The sequence below is a fragment of the Monodelphis domestica genome, chromosome 4, assembly GCF_027887165.1.
Source record: "Monodelphis domestica isolate mMonDom1 chromosome 4, mMonDom1.pri, whole genome shotgun sequence".
Classification (NCBI taxonomy): Eukaryota; Metazoa; Chordata; class Mammalia; order Didelphimorphia; family Didelphidae; genus Monodelphis; species Monodelphis domestica.
This window is the reverse complement of record NC_077230.1, coordinates 231,360,889-231,380,923: the sequence shown is the minus strand read 5'-3', so window position 1 is coordinate 231,380,923 and position 20,035 is coordinate 231,360,889. Positions and strand designations below refer to the sequence as shown.

Sequence of the window (20,035 nt, the reverse complement as noted above, 5' to 3'; positions counted from 1 at the left end):
CCAGAAAACACAGCACTACATCTTAATGGAATAAGTTTATTTTTGAAAATGTACACAAAACTGTTGAACCTGTCAAGAAAAAAAAAAAGTCAGAATTAGAACAGCACATTCACATTGTCATCCCCTTTCAAGAACACACCTAGTTTTCCCCCTTACCATTTCATGCATCTTCAGCAGCTGGAGCATCTCCACCCTTGGTGTTCCTAGTATATATCACTTGTGCTCTGTGTTTGGAAACCAACTTAATCAGACCTATAGGGAACAAAAAGTATAGCTATAAATGTTACAGGCTGATAAAAACAACCTCAATAATGTTTAAGCAGTGAAGGGAAATACAAAAAAGTCATTCAAGTATTCTTGCACTTCAATATCCAAAAATAAGTTTGGCAATTTCCTCCCCATATGACCAGTTACTAAATCCTGTTTTCTAGTAATTGCATCTTAACCACTATTATCAGTCATCCTAATTCAGGCTGGCTTAAAAAAAAAAAAGTCCTTTCCAGCTCTAGATGCTGGAAACTCAAGTTTCATGCTGGGTATTTTGTTAATTTTAAAGACAACTCTGGAGATATACACTTATTTTATAAACAAGGAAGCTAAAAGACCTGCAACCTCAATGAACTCAATGAAAATGAATGAGACTCAATGAACCTCAACCAACAAAATTACTAGAAAGAATGATAACCATAACTAGAGAATGAGCTGTTGGGAGTAAAAAAACATATTTGGGTATATGATTTGGGCTTTTGGTTTTAAAAGATTATAAAAATGAGTAATATGGAAACAGATATTAAGTGATAATACATGTTTAACCCAGTTAACCCAGTGGAACTCCTTGTCAACTCCAGGAAGAGAGGGAAAGAACATGAATCATGTAACCATGGAAAAATACTTTTTAAACATTTTAAGATAGAAGTGTAGGGAATATTAAAAAATCCTTACAATCAAGGACTCATTCCAAATGAAGAGACAAGAATATATAAAAGCATGTGCAACATGAATCCAAAGTTAATAAATATAAACAACCACAAAATAGCTAAATACAAATGGGTAGAAGAATCAGAAATCTTCATAGAGAAAACAGTCCTAGGCTCTTAAAAGAGATGTTAAAAAAAAGGGGGGGGGGGGACCTGGGTGGAAAGCAGGGACAACAGAAGTATTGGGGAATAGAAAGGCTAGTCTTGACTAGATCAGAGTATAAAAGGGGTGGGGGGGGGTTGGGGAAGGGAGATGTTGTATAAGGAAGGAAAGCTAAAGGTTGGGGGGCAGCTCCTGTAGGACTTTAAAAGCTAATATTTTCCATTTGAAATGTGCATCTTAGTTCCATTTCATTTTATAGATGAGAAAACTAAGGCCCAAGGAAGTTACAGAGACTTGCCTGAGAAGTCACAGTAAAGCAGAGGTGGAATTTTAATACATGACCTGCCTCTTAAGAGTCAGTGTTCAGGGGGCAGCTGGGTAGCTCAGTGGATTGAGAGCCAGTCCTAGAGATGGGAGGTTCTAGGTTCAAATCTGGCCTCACTTCCCAGCTGTGTGACCCTGGGCAAGTCAAGTGACCCCCATTGCCTACCCTTACCACTCTTCTGCCTTGGAGCCAATACACAGTATTGACTCCAAGACCGAAGAGTCCATGTTCTTAGGGGGCAATTAGGTGGCCCAGCAGTGCCAGTCCTGGTGACCAGAGATCCTGGGATCAAATCTGACATCAAAAATTTCCTGGCTATGTGACACTGATCAAGCCATTTACCAATTGCCCACAGCCCTTTACCAATTCTGATAGTGTTTTTTGTTTTTTTTTTTTAATTCACGTTCTTTCCACTATCATTTTCCTATTTGTGAATGACTGATATCCTCCTAGGCATGTCAATGTGTCCAAAAATACTACCTGCACATCCTTTTGGTCAATAGAATCACTCTTCACTTCTCCCTCATATAAGTAATTGCTAAAGATCATTCCAGCAACCAAATCTCATATTCTGCCTCTTTACTCAACAAAAGATCCTGTTTCTAGGCCCTCTCATTCAGACTACTGCAAAAACCTCCAGTCTGTCCTCTTTCCAACTAGCCTCCACTAATTTTCCTACTACTAATGATCACTAGTCCCTACTGGAAAATACACAAAGGCTCCCCAATGCTGAAGTAAGCTATAAAGCAAAAAGTCATGACTGACATTCAAGGTTTTCATAATCCTCACCCCAACCCTTGTACTCCTTTGCATTCTTTAAACTTTCTTCTGTACAAGTTGTTACTATAAGAAGAAAATTCAGATCCTATTTTCTAGGAAATTTTCCCTGAATAGTCCCTACAGTAATATCCACCACACCTCAAACTTCTCTAAGCATGCTGCCTATACCTCTTCCTAGTCTGTCTTATTTATTTACTAAGTTTATACTGTAAACCCCCATTGACCCTTCTAGTTCTGTATCCCTAAGCACTTATCTATTGCTAGGGTCAATTAATTTGCAACCTTTGCAACATCTCTTGAATACATCCCCATTCTTTCCTGATATTATCACTCTAGTACAGGCCCACATCAACTCCTGCCTTGATACTTTAATAGGCTCCAGGCAGATCACAACTCTCTTCACTCCAATCCATTCAGGCAGTAAAGTGATTTTCCTAAAGGAAAGTCTAATCATATCACACCCCTACTCAACAAACTCTACTGACTCCCCTAATGCCTCCAGAATAAAATACAAAGTGGTATTATGAGCTCCTTTGAGAACAAGAGCCGTCTTTTGCTTCTCTACCCCCAATGCTTTGCACAGTGCTTGGTACAAAGCAAATAATTAATAAGTGTTAATTGACATTGTTGAACTCACATATTGAGTAGCTCAATTTGATGAAGCAGATTACTGACTTTGTTTTTTAAGTCAGAATGGTTAATGCAAAAAATCTGTGAGATTGTCTCTTCCAGGTTTTACCTTTACTAAGCAGTTCCTGGAGGGCTGCTCGGGCTAGAGAACCTCGGATCTTCAGTCTCTCTGAGACTACTGCAGGCGTGATAAGTTTATAGTTGGGGACCTCCTTGCAGAGTTTGTCATATGTTGCTTTGTCAAACAGAACCAGATTGTTGAGCTTGTCTCGAACTTTTCCCTTGGACCACTTCTGCTCGAGAACAAGAAGTCAGAAAAACTATTAACAGCACCCTCTCCATTAAAAACCACAGTAAGTTTATAAATACTTAATTTTTTCCTACCAATCCCTTTTCATAAATATTAACTCACTGAAACCTAAAAATATGACATCAAGAAACCAGAAAATATTTCCTGGATGCTCTGGTCTCAAGTCTGGAAGTTGAAAATTTTATTAAGCAGTCCATGCTGGACTTGCACCCAGTGGCAGAAAGTTGATCCAAATCTGTCTCTAATAGAGACAGCAAAGTGACCAATCACCAAATGTCTAGCAAATCATATCACTAACTTAAAGTACCTGGTATTGCCATCTTTTTAAAGACTAGAGAGAGTACATGTTTGACAAACACACCCTAGAGGAAAGCTACAGAATCCCACATTGAGATCCTTAAGTAAGATCATGGACAATCAGTGAACAATAACCCTGCAGCTCTTCCCTCAATACTAAGAATAAATTATTTGGCATTTAAAAAAAAAAGGTTTCCTCCAAATAAGTTGAGATAAATGTGGCTAATTCCTTCAAAGTTAAATTACTTTCCTAAAGTCAAAAGTGTCAGAACTGGATCTGAATAAGATGGTTTAGTGAATAGAGCTAACTATCTTTTAAGTAAGGGTACTTTCTGCTAAGTAACCTTAAACTAAAAAACTTCAGTGCCTCTGGCAACTTTCTGAGGCAAACTTGAAGATCCATAAGACAGAACAAATTCCTACTTCATAAATATTGCCTCAAATTCCATGTGAACTGGAATGAGCTCCAGGAATTGATACAGACTGAAAGGAGCTAGAACAAGAACCTTATAAACAGATACACTGATACAATCAAATGTAATGGACTTCTCCATTAGTGGCAATGCAGTGATCCTGAATAACTCGGAGGGATTTATGAAAAAAACACTCTCCACATTCAGAGGAAAAACTGGGAGCAGAAACACGGAAGAACAACAACTGCTTGATTACATGGTCGTTGAGGATTGGGGATGTAGTCTCTAAATGATCATCCTAGTACAAACATCAACAACATGGAAATAGGTTTTGATCAAGGACACACGTAAATCCCAATGGAATTGTGAGACGGCTACAAGAGGTGGGGGGGAGGGGAGGGAATGAATGAGTCTTGTAACCAAGGAATAATGTTCTAAATTGACTAATTAAACAAAATTTTCAAAAAAAATAAATCCTGCCTCAACAAAAGTTTTCTAACATAACCTCTAGCCAAAGAATGAACTATGTCTAAACATGTCCATCTAACCTTTTCAAAAAAACTTCTATTCATTCATATCTATCCAAAAACCAGTCAGTCATTGAACATTAAAATGCCTACTATATTCCACTATCAAATGGATTCAGTAACTCAATACCAATATTTAGGCACCTTTGATAAACCAGTTTTCTAGCAGTGATTATAAATCTGCCTTCTCATTACACAGTTGGGCTTTCTGGAGCCAAAGAGAACGAATCTCTTCCATGAACTCAGGGGACCTAAGTCACCAGGGCCTGAAAAAGATTAAACGAGACCCTCAATTCTAACAGCCCATTTTTCCAAAGGCTAGAAGTCGAGCGATGAACGTGCGAGGGGAAACCCAGATCGCCTTTACCTTCTTCTTAGCTTTGCCACCGGACTTGTTCACGGGATCCTTGTCCTTCTTGGCCGACTTGCCGGCATCCTTCTTCTTCTTGTCGTCCTTGGGAGGCTGTGAGGAAGGAAATGTGGGTAGGAGGCTCAGTCAGGTCAGGGAGTGGACCCAGGCCTTCCCTCCCCGAGCACATGGGCCTGGGGAGAGCGTTCTGGGCACCGGGCTCAATCCCGTTCGACTCCCGCCACCCCTCAGCCTCTAGGAACCAAATCTTCCCTTCTCTTTCCTAACCCTCTCTGCCTTCCCCATCTCCTGAATCTGGGTCTCAACTCTCAGGCCCTCACCATGATGAGACTTCAGGAACTCTGGCTGCTACCGCCTCCAAGGTAAGATGTCCGACAGAAAGGAAGTGGGTGGTGAAGGTAGCGGGAGAAACTTCGTCGGTCTCTAAGTGCTTCCGGGGTTACGCCCTAGGAATGAAAATGGAACGAACTAGAATTCCCAGCAGACACCTCGAATTGGACGAGGCTCAGGCGGATAAGGTTCAAGAGGCCTGAACTACAATCCCCATGATGCATCATACCCAATGCAAACGCAGCGTGGACCGCTACTATGATAACACTGGGGAGGTCCGACGTAGTTGCGCTTACATTTCTACACTCTCTTGAACTCGAAGCAAAGAAATGATACAAAGCTACTCCTAAACTTAGTAATTAACCCTTACGGAGATTTTAAAATACAGATAGGAAAAGGATCAACAAGCATGCATTACACACTTTTTCCTCCCCACGATGGAAGGATGGGCAGGTCGAGAATTACAAGTTCCGGGTTTCCTGTGAGGGAGGGGGAAAGCTTTTAGAACTACAGTAGGACGGGAAACCGGAAGCAGCGGCTACTGGGGCAATGGCGATCTTCAGTGTGTATGTGGTGAACAAGGCCGGCGGCCTTATCTACCAACTGGACAATTATGCGCCTCGAGCGGAGGGTGAGAAAACCTTCAGCTATCCGCTCGACCTGTTACTTAAACTACACGACGAGCGCGTTCTTGTTGCCTTTGGCCAGCGAGACGGCATCAGAGGTAGGCGGGGTCTTGGGCGCGGTCCTGGGCGCGTGGGGGTGGAGCTTGGGAGTTGGTTTCTCAGGAGAGGGCGGGACTTAAAGCTCTATAATCCTATTTGTTCTCGTTCGGGAGGCGAGGACTTCAGCCTGGGGAAGTGAGCCCGAGAGTCCTGGAATGAGATTTGTTCGGGACCCGGAGGGCGGGGTTTAAGGACTCTTCGTGCTCTTTAAATTCACTTTGATGCTGGGGGTCGGGCCAGCCTAGCTGATCCGACCCTTACCCTTACCTCTTCAGTGGGACATGCAGTTCTGTCCATCAATGGCGTGGATGTGAATGGCAAGTACACTGCAGAAGGGAAGGAGGTGCTGGAATATCTTGGGAACCCGGCCAACTACCCCGTGTCTATCCGCTTCGGACGACCCCGCCTCACGTCCAACGAAAAGCTGATGCTGGCTTCAATGTTCCACTCGTGCGTTATGCTCTCGCGTGGGGGGAGGCACGATTATTGTCCCGAGGGCTCCCCTTCACTCCTTCCCCCATCCCCCATTGCTCCTTGCTTGGGAATTCTCTCCCCACTATGCTTTGCCTCATATTCCAAACCAAAACTGGACACGAGGACTTGTTTGCACACAGGCTTTTTGCCATCGGCTCCCAGCTGTCTCCCGAGCAAGGGAGTTCTGGCATCGAGATGCTCGAGACAGACACCTTCAAACTCCACTGCTTCCAGACACTGACAGGTGCAGACTCCAGAGTGAAAAGGGCTGGGGGAGGCAGTGGCTGGACTTGGGGCAATGATTTGGTAAGCAGGATGGGGGTTGTCATTTCCGTTTCATTGTACATTACACAAATAAAACCTTTAGTCCAAAGTTGACTTTAACAGGTAGCTTTCACAACAGGGAAAATTCAGACAACATAACTTAGTCGTGAAAATGCATTTAGATGTCAAATAAAGGGTTTTGCAGTGTGTACTTAGTTGTTATATACCAGAGTGGCTTGTTTCCACTCAAAAGGTGGGACTTCTCAGTGTCCCCTATTGTCTAATGGGAAGAGTGGAGCCTAGACTATATTTGTTGTTTGCTCCCTCACTAAGGATGTGATCTTAAAGAAGTCACAAAGGTCTCAAGGTCTTTTTTACTATTCCATAAAATGTACATCCTGGGAGCAACTGTGTGGGTCAGTGAATTGAGAGTCAGGTCTAGAGATGAGAGGTCCTAGGTTCAAGTCTGGCCTCAGACACTTCCTAACTGTGTGATCCTGGACAAGTCACTTAAACCCCCATTGCCTACTCCTTACCACTCTTCTGCCTTGGAACCAATACACAGTATTGATTCTAAGATGAAAGGTAGGGGCTTGAAATTAAATAAAATGAAATGTATATTCTAGAAAAGTTTTAAGTGAAAAACAAAAGTGTAAAGTTAACAGGGGGCAGCTGGGTGACTCAGTGGATTGAGAGTCAAGCTCAGAGATGGGACATCCTGGGTTCAAATCAGGCCTCAAACACTTCCTAGCCATGTAACCCTGGGCAAATTACCAATACACAGTATTGATTCTAACATGGAAAGTAAGGTTCTAAAAAAAGTCTTAACAAATGCAAGGTAACACTATTATAAATGTGATTTCCTACTCTAAATTTTTCATAGTTTATGACAGCTGGAAAAACCTTAGTTCTTCTAAATTAGCAATCTCATTTTAGAGGAAATTGCCTAGTTATATAGCTAGTTTGTTCTCCTCTTGGGTTTTTTTCTGCTTTATACCATGTATTGTGTGACTGTTCGTACAATCCACAGGTATCAAGTTTGTAGTACTGGCAGATCCTCGACAGGGTGGGATTGATTCTCTTTTGCGGAAGATCTATGAGATTTACTCAGACTTTGCCCTCAAGAACCCATTCTACTCTTTGGAGATGCCTATCAGGTAAGTTGTTCTTCCTCAGCCCAGTTAATCTAACCAGTTGTATCAAAAGGACATTACCTAATTTTGTAGGAGACAGAAATAAACATCTTAAAAATATGATATAAAACCAAATAAGTGGTTTCTTAGAGGAAAGTGCCAAAGATCTCCTGAAGGATTCTTCTGCCTTTGGTAATTTCACTCCTTATTGTTTCTGGCCCAACTCAGGTGTGAGCTATTTGACCAGAACCTGAAGCTAGCCCTGGAAGTGGCTGAAAAAGCTGGGACCTTTGGGCCAGGATCTTAAGCTCTCCAGCAAAGACCAAAGTTTCTGACTGACCCAGCCATTTTACTAAAGATCCAAATATCTATGTTCAAGCACATCAAGAAGAGTGGACTCTGAGCAAGAGAAAGTGATGCGGTACTTGAGAACCAACTTTTCAATGTACCATCTGCCCTCTTTCCTGTATATAATGGTCCTACCTCCCCAATGTACCATCTGCCCTCTTTTCTGTATATAATGGTCCTACCTCCCCAACATTGTACAGATCTATTTATGGAAGGAGACCTGATTGAAGGTGCTGTAATAAACATTCCTGTGAACCCTGGGGTAACTGGTTTCTTCCACTGGGGCTGATAAAAAGCATTAGCTGGCAACAAGACAGGCTGTGAGAATACTAGAAATAAGGGGAGAAGATGAGAGAAGCCACATGGGCCAATTGACCCAAGACCTCATATCTGATTCCGATTTGGGGGAGGGCCTCAACTTCTGGTAAACTCATTTCCTTCCTAGAATCTTACAGCATTGGAAGGGGGCTAAGAAATCCAAGCCAACATACAGCATTGAAACAGAAGACAGGCAACCACTTGTTGGCTATGGGATGGACCAGAGGGTTAAGGAAGTCCTTTCCAAATCACATTCTATATGGGTTGTAATATTCCTATAGCCTTCAAAGACCTTCCAGGAGGAGTAATTTTCTACTTTGCTAAGGTCACTCTTGGCCAGCCCTAAGCATTATCATTCCTTGTATAGAACAGGAACAACCCATCCATGGATTTCACCCTTCTGGTGATTCTCAAGTGATAAGATTCTGAATCCCTTCCCTATTATGTTCTTCCAGATGTGATCTGACCAGGGGAAAACACAGTGGCACAATCACCTTCATTTTGGACACTATAAATCATTTGAGTAAACAGAATGGGCACAGTTTGTTCTAAAAAAAATAGCCCAATATAACTAGACAGTACAAGTTTCTGAACAGAATTACCTTCCCTACCACATAGGAAGGTTGGGATGCTATTTGCCCTGGACAGAGAACATTTTGAACATCAGATGGGGTAACAAATATTAAGGTATCTAGAAAAATTAGAAATACTCTAGTAGCTCTTACACAGAGAAGGACAAGCTCAACACCAAGGTGTATGGATCTGTCATGCAATAGCTTTCATGCTCTTGGTGCCAAAACCCTCTACCTGTTTTGTCAAGAGGGGCTCATGAACCCCCTTAAGTTTCTCCCACCTCTTTTGAAATAAATTGCCAACAATATTTAGTATCAAATCTAGTTGGTTTGTTTTTGTTTTTTCATTACAATGCTTGAATTTGCTCCCTATTCCAATTCTGTACAGAGTATAAAAGGTAAAAGTGCCCCATCCCCTATTCTTGAGTCCTCAGGTTTTAATTAGTACTCGAAGTTGGTGTCTGGGGGTGTCCTCTGCACAGTGGGAGTGAGGTTAGTAGAATGTCAGCATGGCTTCTTGGCTGACCAAATTGCTCGACGTGGTCAAGGCATTTCCTAGATACCAAAGGGAGAGGAGTGGAAATGGGGTAGTGGGAGGCAATTGGGCACAGGGGACCTAACCCTGACGCAGGCTCAATTGTGTAACTATTTGTTTTGGGCACAGGATGGAGAGCTGCCATAGCTTGGGAACAAAGGTTATAATTTAAATAAATTGACAGGCAAAGGGTGTCAGGAACTGGAGCCCTATTCTATAATGATAACCTCAATGACTATGTGGGTCAAAGAGGCAGAAAAGGGAAGCCAGAGGCTCTGTGCCAGCCTGAGAAGCACACATAGGCACCAAAGAACCCCCTGCGCCTGCCTTCAGTCAGCTTTCTTTGGCAGCCGACCCATCTTGGTTCGGATGTTTCGGAGCATGAAGAAGGCAATGGTACTGATGGCACAGGTCATCTCTGCCACCCAGAAGGCAGTGCTCCAGCTGTAGTGCTTGGCGATGGTGCTGAAAGGTAGCCCAGCCAGGAATCCGCCCACTGTGAGGAGAAATAGAAGGATCAGACTAAGTATAGGCTGCCAAGAGAGGTACACCAAAGAGAAAGGTGCTATCAGAGCAAAACCCAAAAGAGTGGGGAAGGGGAGTTGGTGGTGATAGGGAAGGACTCACCATTGGCCATTAGCCCTACAATGGCATGAGAGGTACCACACAAATTGGGAGGTGCACTCTCATTGGCAATCACTCCAAATAGGGCAATGGGACCATAGGAGGAGAAACCAAAGATGGCACCCAGTATCAGGATCCAGAGCTGCAAGAAGAATGAGTTTTATAATTAGAGGAAACCAACGCCACCATGTGAAGGGAGATGGGGAAAGAAAGGGTGCTGACTCCAGGGATGAGTGATAAGATATTCCTAGGGCACCAGGACAGATTGGATACTACTAAGAGCAGCCCAAAAGCCAGAGAGAGGAGTGGGAAAGGGGGCACTGCTTAGTGAAATGGGTGATAGCTATACCAAGAGTGCACCAATTGGGTAAAGGAGAGGAGATCAGGGTAAAAGTGGGAGAGACAGGCAGAGACAGATGAGACACCTCATGCTCCGTGAAGCCAGTGAGCTCAGCCAGAGGGTGTAGAGCTGGTGTCCAGAAGGCAGCATCCTAGAAGGATTAAAGGAAAGAGGCAAAGAGAAGAAACCAAAACCCAAGACCAAAGATAACTCGGAGGCCCAAAGGAAGAGGAAAATCAGGTCCATGTAGAATATTAGGGGAAATTAAGAGAAATCAAGAGAAGGAAACCTAGAGTAAAAAGAAGGCAAAATGGGTCCAGAGAGCCTCCCCAAGTCCAGTCTGGTCCTAGGCCCATCCCCCCTTACCTTGGGGGAATCGCTAGTAACTGTAACTCGGAAGAGGTACATGGACCCAACCATCCCAGCCATCATGAAGAGCAACAGTCCATGGCGTGGGCTCCCATATTCTGTCAGCCCCACCTGTAGGGATATCAAGAGCAATTACACCCCTGGAGAAAGGGAAAGAACCTCCCTGTGTGGACTCTGACACAGCAGAGGGAACAGGGCTTTGGCAATCCCACCCACAGCACTGTATTGGCCCCAAACCTACTGGGGGCCCTAGGGCTATTCATTGTCTTGGGGCCAAATTCCACTGCTCCCCCACCTCCACTTCCACCATGGAGCACGTGCCCAGCAGCTGCTCAGCTCAGCTTTCCTCCTCCACATGCTCTCCCCTTCCTGGAGGTAGGGCAGTGTCCACAGTCTGGAGAAAGGTTCCGGCCACTTCTGCCCACCCGTGCCTTCAAGGACTTCATTTCCATTCATAACACCATTCTGTGGGTTCCTGTGCCGGATCCATGCTCACACTCTTCCTACCCACCTGATGCCTATGTCAGCTGTCGTGGGAGGGGGGCGGACCAAAGCTTTGCTTTTAGGAACTTTCACCAGTGCCCAAGCCTCATTCTGTGATCTCTTACCTTTGCCATAGATCGATCTGACAGGTAGCCAGCTGCAATGCTACCCACAAGGCCCCCAACCTCCAGGGCACTCATATAGGAGCTGCCTGTAATGGAAAGAAGGCACTGGTAGACCCAGGAAGCAGAGCCTAGGAGTAGCCTGCCCTAAGTCCACAGAGGCAGAGCTGAACTCGGATCCATCTCTTGCCACTTCAGTCACCCAGGAGCAAGGTGAGGCTATGTGGTGGGAGCACTGCGCCCCCAAACCTGCAATGCTCTCTGCTGCCTCGCCTCCCATGCCTATCCTTGTGTCCGCTGCTCCTAGAGAGCTCCTGAACTTGTCCTTTCCCAACCCAGTATCTTCTGGGTACTAGCTGCAAGTTCCTCTTACCCACAAGGGCTGACTGCCCCTTCTCCTGAATAAGGAAGAACTGGCCCCAGTCAGTGCAGCAAGTTTTTACCCCAAACACCACCAGGTAGCCAATGGAGAGAACCCACAGGTATGGGGACAGCAGCAGTTCTTGGAGAGTGCTCTCATCATCCTGGGAGCCTAAGGGATGAAGCAGAGGAGGGGGTTGGAGGAGTGACTTAGCCTCTTATCTCCCTTCACAGCCGCCTCCCAAGCCCCCGCCACTCATTAACCAGCTGCTGGAGCAAAGTCCAGCTGCAGAGCACAGGGGTCAGCCTGAAGGACACCCCCTCACTGCCCTCCACTACCCGGTTACCCCTCTGGACCTGAGGCCCCAGAAAAGGGGATGAAGGGTGGACTAAGGAGGAAACCTAGACAGCAATGGGTTTTCTAAGGAAAACACTCTGGGCTCCAGATGCGTCTGTAAAGCCCAGGGCAGGAAAGGCATAGAGAAGGCCAGGATCTGGCACATTTCTGGGTGGAGATGAAGACCAGATCAGGAAATTGACAGGCCTCACCATTCATTGGTGCTTCCCTGAAAACTGCCTTGGAAAAGTACAACTGGACTGTCATATGGTTGTATTATTTCATTTACCACACGAGACCTCTTACAACTATATTATGGGCTAATAGCCTATTCTACTTTTTGTGCATCAAATTGGACATTTGGAAGGCCCACAACCAGTACCTGAGGCAATTAATGATTGAGTTCATGAAGGGCTGGGGTAGAGCAGGGGCTCACCTTTCTTGCCCTTTTTGGGGGTGGGGTCAATGTTTCGTAGCCCAACGTCGGCTGGTTCATTCTGGATGAAGAGGAGGCAGAGGAAGGAGACAACCACGCACAGTGCCCCTGAAAGTGCCAGGATGCTACGCCAGCTGTAGTTCTGTGCCAAGATGGTGACCATGATGGGGCCCAGCCCTCCAGCCAGATTCATGCTGGTTGACAGAATGGACCACCAGGTGCCAAACTGGGATGGCTCGAACCACTGAGGGGCAAAATGTAGCCAGGTGGGTGCCCGTCCCATCCTCCAATATGGGATGCTAAATCCCTCAGCAAAGAGTTTCACACTGTATCCCACACACATGCACAACTATCGAGGCAGTCAGGGCCTGGCCCATTAATCTATCAGCTCAGGAGCCTGGGGACAGACCCAGGAGAGTGAGTTACAGGCTGGTGTCCAGGAGGGAGGGAGCAAGCATTAACAGAGAGCCAAGACTATGGCTTCTTCCTGGCCATGTCCCCAGGCTGTCACCCGATCCCCGCTACCACCCAAGTGCCTGAAATATCCTGATGAGCAATCTGAGCCCAGCTGAGTTCCGGAGAAATCCACCCTGGAGGAAGGTAAAAGACGGGGTACTCCTGACATCCCCTGGACCCACCTGAGCACACACGGGCCCTCGGGGAGATGCCTACCTTCCGTAGCACCTTCCCACAAGGGGGCCAGCCCAGCCCTTGGGCCAGCCCGTTGAGAAACCAGAGGGTGGCAAAGACAGACACTGTAGAGCTCCAGGAGAAAGCCACATTGATCAGTCCAACCAGCAGCAGCCCAGATGAGAAGAGCCAGCGGGCACTTATCTGGTCCGACAGCACCCCACTCACAAACTTGCTGATGGCATATGAGGCGGATTGGCTGCTGGTGATGAGTCCTGCGGGTGGGGGGAAGGGGTAGAGTCAAGGAGCAAGAGCTAAAGGGGCAGAGACTCGAAGGAGGTAAATGAAAAAAATCACTAAGAGAAAGCCAACCATCATTGGTTCCAGAAAACAAGTCATGAGACCTCCCTCCCTCTTCTTGGCAGGGAGCTAGGAGACTGCTAGAGAAGGATATTGCACCCACTTGTCAGACATGGCCATCGTATCACGTGTTTTTGCTCAAACTTTATTTCAAACAGGAAAAGGGAAAGGGCAATGAGGTAGTACAGTGGACAGAGCACCAGGCCTGGGTTCAAATGGAGCTGTGTGACCTTGGGCACCCCAATTTGGGTAACCCCAGTGGCTTAGCCCTTGCCAATTTTCTCTTAGAATTTATACTAAAACAGAAGATAAGGGTTTTTAGGAAAAGGAGAGGGAGTATCTCTGGAAATGACTAAAAACAAAAGGCAGTAATAAAACTTATTTTTAAAAATAAAGGGGGGGAATAGGTAGAATGGGAAGTCAAAGGGCACTAGGTCAGAGGCCATGGGATTAGAGAGTCCAGGGTCAGAGTCTAAGAGGGCTGCCCAACAAGGTAATCCAATCCCCCTTTCAAAGGGAACCACTGTTTCCAGGGTTCTGCCCATTGGGCCACAAGGACAGCAGATAAACAGGAGACCAGGATGCGCTCCAGCAAGGTGTGGGTTGTGGGACAAAGGAGAGTGAGTGTCCCAGGGCTCACCAGAGATGTCTGCTGGTACCAGGGCACAAATTCTCACATCCTCCCTATTTTCACTTCACCTCCTCAGCCCTCCCTCTCAGCACCAGTCCCAGGATGACCCTTGACCTTTTCTGCCTCTTGGACTGTTCTAGCCCAGCTGTCAGCAGGGAGGAGAGGAGAGAGAAGGGACTGTGGGACAGAACAGCTCTCCTTCCCCAGGGCCACATTTCACTGCTCCTTCTCCACAGAAAGTACAGCCCTGATCCTGCCCCAGGACAGAAGGCCTGAGCCCTGAGCCAGGGACCTTGCCCCTTCAAGAGTGGCCAGAGTGAGGCCACATGGGGCCTGCCTGCCTGCCAGCCAGCCAGCCAGTTGGGCCCTCCTGATCTTTATCCCACAGTCTGAACAACACCCACACCCCTGGGAATGGCATTCCCAGACCCTTCCCCAGAGATCACATACAGCCACCCTAGCATGCACTTATAGGTCACCCACAGAGATCTCCTGCAGCTGCATGGGTGGGCAGCGTAGAGTAATGGAAAGAACTTGACTGGGAGTCAGAAAACCAGAATTCAAATTAACTGTGTGGCCTTGGATAAGTCACTTCAATGCCCTGAGCCTCAGTTTCCTCATCTGTAAAATGGAAGGGTTTACACTAGGCCCTCGCCTTCCAGCTTGCCTTTATTTTAGAAGCCCACCAGCATACATGCTTCTGTGATACCCATTAAATATGCATGCCTTCTACCACATATCCACGGCTCATGCCATGCAGCATTCACCAAATACAGGCTGTGGCCCTTATACACCCACAAATAGCCACCATCCCCCACGGCCCCGGGCCCCGGGCCTCCCGGAGTCCTCACCCAAGTCATCTTTGTCTAGTGCGATCTCTTCCACCAGGGCTGGCATAACAAACGAGAAGGTCTTCCGGTTGAAGTAATAGAGGCTGTAGCCCACAAACATGGCAGAAAAAATCACAGTTCGGTAATACCCATAGCTCCGGGCAACCATGATGTCCACAGGGAGGGAGCAGGGGGCCCTGCCCTACCCTCTGGGACTCCAGCTGCTCTGGGCACCACAAGCTGGCCTGTCTGTCCCTTCTCCGTGACACCTAAACTGCTGAGTCGGGGCTTTCGGCCTGTGTCTCAAGTGCTGGGCTCCCCGGCTCCCTTTATAGCCACTGTCTGGGCAATCATTAAGCTGTGGGGCGGCTCCCTGGGAACCCGGTGTCCTGGAAGAAAAGGGAAAACAGTGGAGAAAGCTAAGAGGGGGCCAAGTAAATAGGTGGGAAGGCAGGGCTCTCTGGGCCAATCAAGCATGGTGGCTGGCACTCAAGGGGGCTGGAGGATGGAGCTACCCCTCCGCCTCACACTCCATCTGGCTTTGCCTTTCATTCCCTCTTGCTTATGAATCCAGCTGTGATTAAAAGCACAGCCTAATTACTCTTCTCTGCCAAGGGCCCAGGGGAGGCTGGGAGTCCCAGGAAAGCAAGGGATCTGGGGTGTCAACCCCAGCTTCTGATTCTACTCACACCCCTTTTCTTGGCTCATTCCCCCCTACCACCAGCCTCCCTTCACAGCTCTGAATCCCTCCTTACTTTCAAAACTGCCCCCCTTCTTCCAGATTCTCTCAAGTCCTATTTTCTAACCCATTGGGCCTCACTGGTCATGCAAATCAATGGACAGAAGCACAAGCCCACAGGAGACTTGGTTCAGCCAAAGGATCACTGAAGACCCGTTCAGGTCTAATATTATTGATTCTGCATGTCCTGCAAGACTTTCCAAAGTTGTTTCCTCTAGCTTAATGTGGGTAATACACACATTAAGTATCCTAAGAAGCAGCTAGATGACACAGTGGATAGAACTCAGGCTTGAGTCCTGGGTTCAAATTTGGCTTCAAGACACTTACTAGCTGCAGTGACCCTTGGCAAGTCACTTCACCCTGCTTGCCTCAGTTTCCTCCTTGGCAAAATGAGCCGGAATGTGCTTTGTAAATGTTAAAATACTTCATCAAGGTGGGTTATTCCTTTTATTTCCCATTCCCCTACTGGGCTCTCTGGTCAAAGTATATATAGCCTACCTTCCTGCTGCTCACTGCCCCCCCACCACTGGAGGGGGCGCCCCGGGGAGAATCTTTCTCCAGTGTGTGCATGCAGGAGGTGACAGAGCTGCCTCAAAGTGGCCACGGGGTCATGCACAATTGCAGAACAGTGATGCCCCCGTGCTCCAGTTCCGGGTAGGGGGCTTTCCCCGGCCCAGGCCTCCTTCGCCTCTGCGGGGAGTAACTGGAGCGTAAAGCAAAGGCGCGGACGCGGCGGCCAGCTTTGTCCCTGGCTCAGCTGGTTATCGTCCGTCACCATGGACGCTGGGTCCAGCCGGGAGGGAGGGAAAACTGGCGAAGGAAGGGGCGGGGGCAGGAAGCAGGGCGGGTGCTCTGGGCGCTAAGCCCAGCGCCAGTGTCCTCACGCCGCCCCGGGCCCGGGAGCCCAGGGAATCCGGACGCTTGAGACAGAAGGTGCATGCAGCAAGCATGGGTGAGTAGAAAAATGAGGAGGCAGGGGGAGGGGGTCTATCTCCCGCTGCTAGGTGTGGAACTGAAGGCGGTGCGATCCCGCGGAAGGGGTAAAGGTGCAGTCCCCATCTCTGCCGCGATCCTTTCCTGCCTCTCACCTCCGGGAAGGGACGGTTGTGGTGTGAGCTCCAGCTAAGAGCGGTGAGAGCCGTGGGATGCAGAGCAGCAGCATAGTCCAGCCCGGCCTGCATACACGCGGCCCGCCTCCCTCCCCGCCTGCCTGTCTTCCTCCCTCCCAGCTCTGCGTGCCTTGCTGCACGCCTCCTACCTGAACGCTGCCTCTCGGGAACCGCAAATAAACGGGTAGCGGCCAAGTCCTCAGGGGTCTGAAAGCGCAGGCGAGGGAGGAGGGGCCTAGGCTCGGGCTCCAACCCTTTGGGTTCTAACCCCGCCCCCACACTGAAAAGCCCCACCCACTAATCCTGAGTCCCGCCCCTGGCTCCCTCCCAACCTACTGGGGTGGGGCCTGCCCGGGATTGTTAATTTCCAATCCGGTATTTCCTAAAACCCATTTACCCCTGGGGTGGGGATAAAGCGTCACACCTAGTACTGTACAAAGAGCAAGAGACAGACTGTCCCTGAGTCTATTTGAGGAGACCCAGTAAAAACCACTTTGTGTTCTTTCCAACTCAATTTTGTGGAAAAGAAGACTTTTTTAAAAAGTTATAAATATATAACTATCAAGAAAATGTATAATAATCAAATATATGCGGATCTTGGAGTCAGGGAAATCTAGATTCAAATGGCGCTCCTGCCAATTAAGAACTGTATGACCTTGAGCCAACAACTCTGGGCAAATTCAGGATTTAGCTACTAAATCCTAAAATTATTTTCCTCTCAATTAGTGGAAGCTCACTAGACTTTGGTTATTACAAATAAACTAGCTATTTCTTTTTCAGAGAAGTCCTTTTTTCCTGTTTGATTATTTTAAAAATGAAGTTCTAACAAGAGAATTGCTAGGTCATGGAGATTCATAGTTTAGATAGAGGCAGTAATGGATACTGCTGGGTTTAAAGTCAGGACCACCTGGTCATATTTTGACTATGCTGCTCAATAGATTGGATGACTCAAAGCAAGTCACTTAACCTTTCAGGACCTCAGGAAACTTCCTAAAATACTCTTATGAGGCACCATATACCAGTTGCAGATCTGGGTTCCCCAAACTGACAAACCACAGATCCTAGTACTTCTTATCTCTTCCCATAGTCCTACCAACTATTCTGTTCAGTGCTGCAATTTCTTACTTCTGAATCTTGGTGTTAAGTTTATCATATTCTGATTCTGATGTTGTTCAGTCCTGTGTGTGTGTGTGTGTGTGTGTGTGTGTGTGTGTGTGTGTGACTCTTTTGTGACCCAGTTTGGGGTTTTTGTGGCAAAAATACTGGAGTGGTTTGCTATTTCCTTCTCCAACTCATTTTTCAGATAAGAAAAATGAGACAAATAAAGTTAAGTGACTTGCCCAGGGTCCCACATCAAATAAGTATCTGAACTCAGAAAAAGAAGCCTGCCTTCCTGATTCTAGGCAAAATGCTCTATCCTATCTGCCCTTCATATTCTTATTTATTATTAAAATAGCCTACTGTTATTTTTAGTTTTTCCTTCTAGTAAGAGTAGGAGACTTTTGGGGGCAGCTGGGTTGTTCAATAGATTGAGAGCCAGGCCTAGAGACAGGAGGTCCTAGGTTCAAATCTGGCCTCAATGTGACAAGGAAATCACTTTAAAAGACTGATATATATTAATTTAAGGTCGCCAAGGAATTACATAGCTGAATTCCTTAATGAAAACTCAAGTCAGCATTCAACCTTTTATGGAGTTTAATTACAAACAGGAGGAAGAAAGGTATTGAGAGAGAGAGAGAGAGAGAGAGAGAGAGAGAGAGGGCTTAAATACCCCCTCTGTTTAGATAGCTGAGGCAAAGAAAAGAGATAAAGAGATCAGTCCCTATCACTCACGTGACCAAAATGGAGAAACAGTCTCAGGGGCCTCCACCTCCAGCTTCCTTCAGAGCAAGCTTCTCAGAGCACAACCTCTCAGAGCAAAACCTCTCCTACCACCTCTAGTCCTCAGACCCTGCTATCTTTAAGGAAACCATCCAAGTTTCCTCCCCTCAGTTCTCACATCTACCAATCACTGTCCATGTCTTCCCTGTGCCAATGGTGGCTCTACCTTAACCCAGGACCTCCCAGAGGTCTGTGGCTTTGCACATGTCTGTTGAAGGTCATATTCTCAAATAATTAAATCTTGATCCTTTTGCTGCAGCCCTTCCTAAATCCTGTTACCCTGAGTAGGGTGGAGTTTGGAAGTTCCAAGACCTGGTTCTGTCATTCCAAGTATCTCTATTGTATCAATTCTAAAATCAATCATGACTCAAAGAACTTCCTGTTCTATGCTTAAGCATAGGTCAAAGCCCTTTCCATTGTTCAGCAAAAGATTTCTGTCCTAAAGTAGTCTTAGGTAGGGAGGAGAAGGACCCTCCCTACCTAATGTTGGAAATGGGGAAATTTTCAACATTCATAAGTCTAAGAAATTTTAAGGTTTACATCAGACACTTCCCAGCTATGTGACGCTGGGCAAGTCACTTATTGTTTTTCTGCCTTGGAACCAATACACAGTATTGATTCTAAGACTGAAGGTAAGGGTAATAAATAAACAATTCTATTTTATCTTAGGAGACAGAGAGTAAGGAATAGCACTTGGATTGCATTGATCTAAGGAAATGTTACATTGCATGTCATCCTTTGAGGCAACTAGGAGGCATAATAGATTGGGCCAAAAGTTAGAAAGAATTGAATTCAAATTCAAATACTTAGTAGTAATGTGACTCTATTTCTTTTTCTTTTTTTAAACCCTTACCTTTGGTCTTAATATCAGTTTTAAGACAGTAAAACAGTAGGAAGTAGACTTGTTATATCCAATCCAGCTAGGAAGTATCTGAAGTTTTATTTGAACCCAGAACCTCTCATGGCTTGGCCTGACTCAATCCACTGAGCCACCTAACTGGCCCTAGCAATTTTTTAAAATAAATCTATTTAAAAAGGACTTGTTATCTTTCAAAGTCTTCAAGGCTCTATGTCTATTTGAAAATTTTCCAAAGCCCGAGTGCTTCTCAGATCCCCAGCTAGAGCATGCTGAGTTTTCCTGGCTAAATAATTTTGTATCCACACATGATTCTAAGGTTCATAGATTTTCTATCACAATTTCTCCAATCCTTTCTTGCCCTTAAGGAATCTATTATAATTCTGATTATTGTTTCTTAGCAAGTGGTTTCTGTTTTTCTTTTGGGAATTATTTTGTTGATTTGGGAAAAAACACGGAACTATGAAATAGTCAGAAAAACCACGCTTTAATTAAGG

The 20,035-nt window shown here is 46.2% G+C and overlaps 3 protein-coding genes across 9 annotated transcripts; 1 reads left to right on the top strand and 2 right to left on the bottom strand.

Annotated features, from left to right (window-relative positions):
* Window positions 1-20: 20 nt before the first annotated feature.
* RPS25 (ribosomal protein S25) lies at window positions 21-6,195 on the bottom strand. The gene is made up of 6 exons (XM_056794259.1): window positions 6,055-6,195; window positions 5,053-5,178; window positions 4,730-4,825; window positions 2,925-3,108; window positions 157-252; window positions 21-69 (listed from the first exon to the last, which is right to left on the bottom strand). Exons 2-5 carry the CDS (start codon window positions 5,053-5,055, stop codon window positions 161-163), a joined length of 375 nt encoding a protein of 124 aa, XP_056650237.1. The 5' UTR covers window positions 5,056-5,178; window positions 6,055-6,195; the 3' UTR covers window positions 21-69; window positions 157-160.
* TRAPPC4 (trafficking protein particle complex subunit 4) lies at window positions 5,299-8,261 on the top strand. 2 transcript variants are annotated; one of them, XM_001370556.5, is made up of 5 exons: window positions 5,299-5,786; window positions 6,063-6,237; window positions 6,402-6,505; window positions 7,556-7,682; window positions 7,887-8,261. In XM_001370556.5, the coding sequence occupies exons 1-5, from the start codon at window positions 5,612-5,614 to the stop codon at window positions 7,963-7,965; spliced, it is 660 nt and encodes a 219-aa protein (XP_001370593.1). In that variant the 5' UTR covers window positions 5,299-5,611; the 3' UTR covers window positions 7,966-8,261. The 2 variants fall into 2 exon arrangements, with proteins under 2 accessions (XP_001370593.1, XP_016289293.1); XM_016433807.2 differs by lacking the exon at window positions 7,887-8,261 and having other exon boundaries at window positions 5,305-5,786; window positions 6,402-6,567; window positions 7,556-7,684.
* A 943-nt stretch (window positions 8,262-9,204) lies between these two features.
* SLC37A4 (solute carrier family 37 member 4) lies at window positions 9,205-17,097 on the bottom strand. 6 transcript variants are annotated; one of them, XM_056794254.1, is made up of 10 exons: window positions 16,951-17,097; window positions 14,975-15,342; window positions 13,175-13,407; window positions 12,503-12,746; window positions 11,743-11,901; window positions 11,373-11,458; window positions 10,762-10,875; window positions 10,481-10,546; window positions 10,059-10,197; window positions 9,205-9,927 (listed from the first exon to the last, which is right to left on the bottom strand). In XM_056794254.1, the coding sequence occupies exons 2-10, from the start codon at window positions 15,120-15,122 to the stop codon at window positions 9,761-9,763; spliced, it is 1,356 nt and encodes a 451-aa protein (XP_056650232.1). In that variant the 5' UTR covers window positions 15,123-15,342; window positions 16,951-17,097; the 3' UTR covers window positions 9,205-9,760. The 6 variants fall into 6 exon arrangements, with proteins under 6 accessions (XP_056650232.1, XP_056650231.1, XP_056650233.1 ...); XM_056794253.1 differs by having other exon boundaries at window positions 16,781-16,973; XM_056794255.1 differs by lacking the exon at window positions 16,951-17,097 and adding an exon at window positions 16,191-16,543.
* Window positions 17,098-20,035: the final 2,938 nt, after the last annotated feature.

Excerpts from the sequence above, each read along its gene's own strand:
- SLC37A4 (XM_056794254.1), bottom strand. The coding sequence starts at position 15,122 with ATGGTTGCCCGGAGCTATGGGTATTACCGAACTGTGATTTTTTCTGCC. Across the intron at positions 10,876-11,372 it reads CAGATCGATCTATGGCAAAG|GTGGGGCTGACAGAATATGG; the intron begins GTAAGAGATCAC and ends ATATCCCTACAG. Across the intron at positions 9,928-10,058 it reads TGTAGGGCTAATGGCCAATG|TGGGCGGATTCCTGGCTGGG; the intron begins GTGAGTCCTTCC and ends TTCTCCTCACAG.
- RPS25 (XM_056794259.1), bottom strand. Across the intron at positions 3,109-4,729 it reads GTGGCAAAGCTAAGAAGAAG|AAGTGGTCCAAGGGAAAAGT; the intron begins GTAAAGGCGATC and ends GTTCTCGAGCAG. Across the intron at positions 253-2,924 it reads CCAGGAACTGCTTAGTAAAG|GTCTGATTAAGTTGGTTTCC; the intron begins GTAAAACCTGGA and ends TGTTCCCTATAG.
- TRAPPC4 (XM_001370556.5), top strand. The coding sequence starts at position 5,612 with ATGGCGATCTTCAGTGTGTATGTGGTGAACAAGGCCGGCGGCCTTATC. Across the intron at positions 6,238-6,401 it reads CTGGCTTCAATGTTCCACTC|GCTTTTTGCCATCGGCTCCC; the intron begins GTGCGTTATGCT and ends GTTTGCACACAG. Across the intron at positions 7,683-7,886 it reads TCTTTGGAGATGCCTATCAG|GTGTGAGCTATTTGACCAGA; the intron begins GTAAGTTGTTCT and ends GGCCCAACTCAG.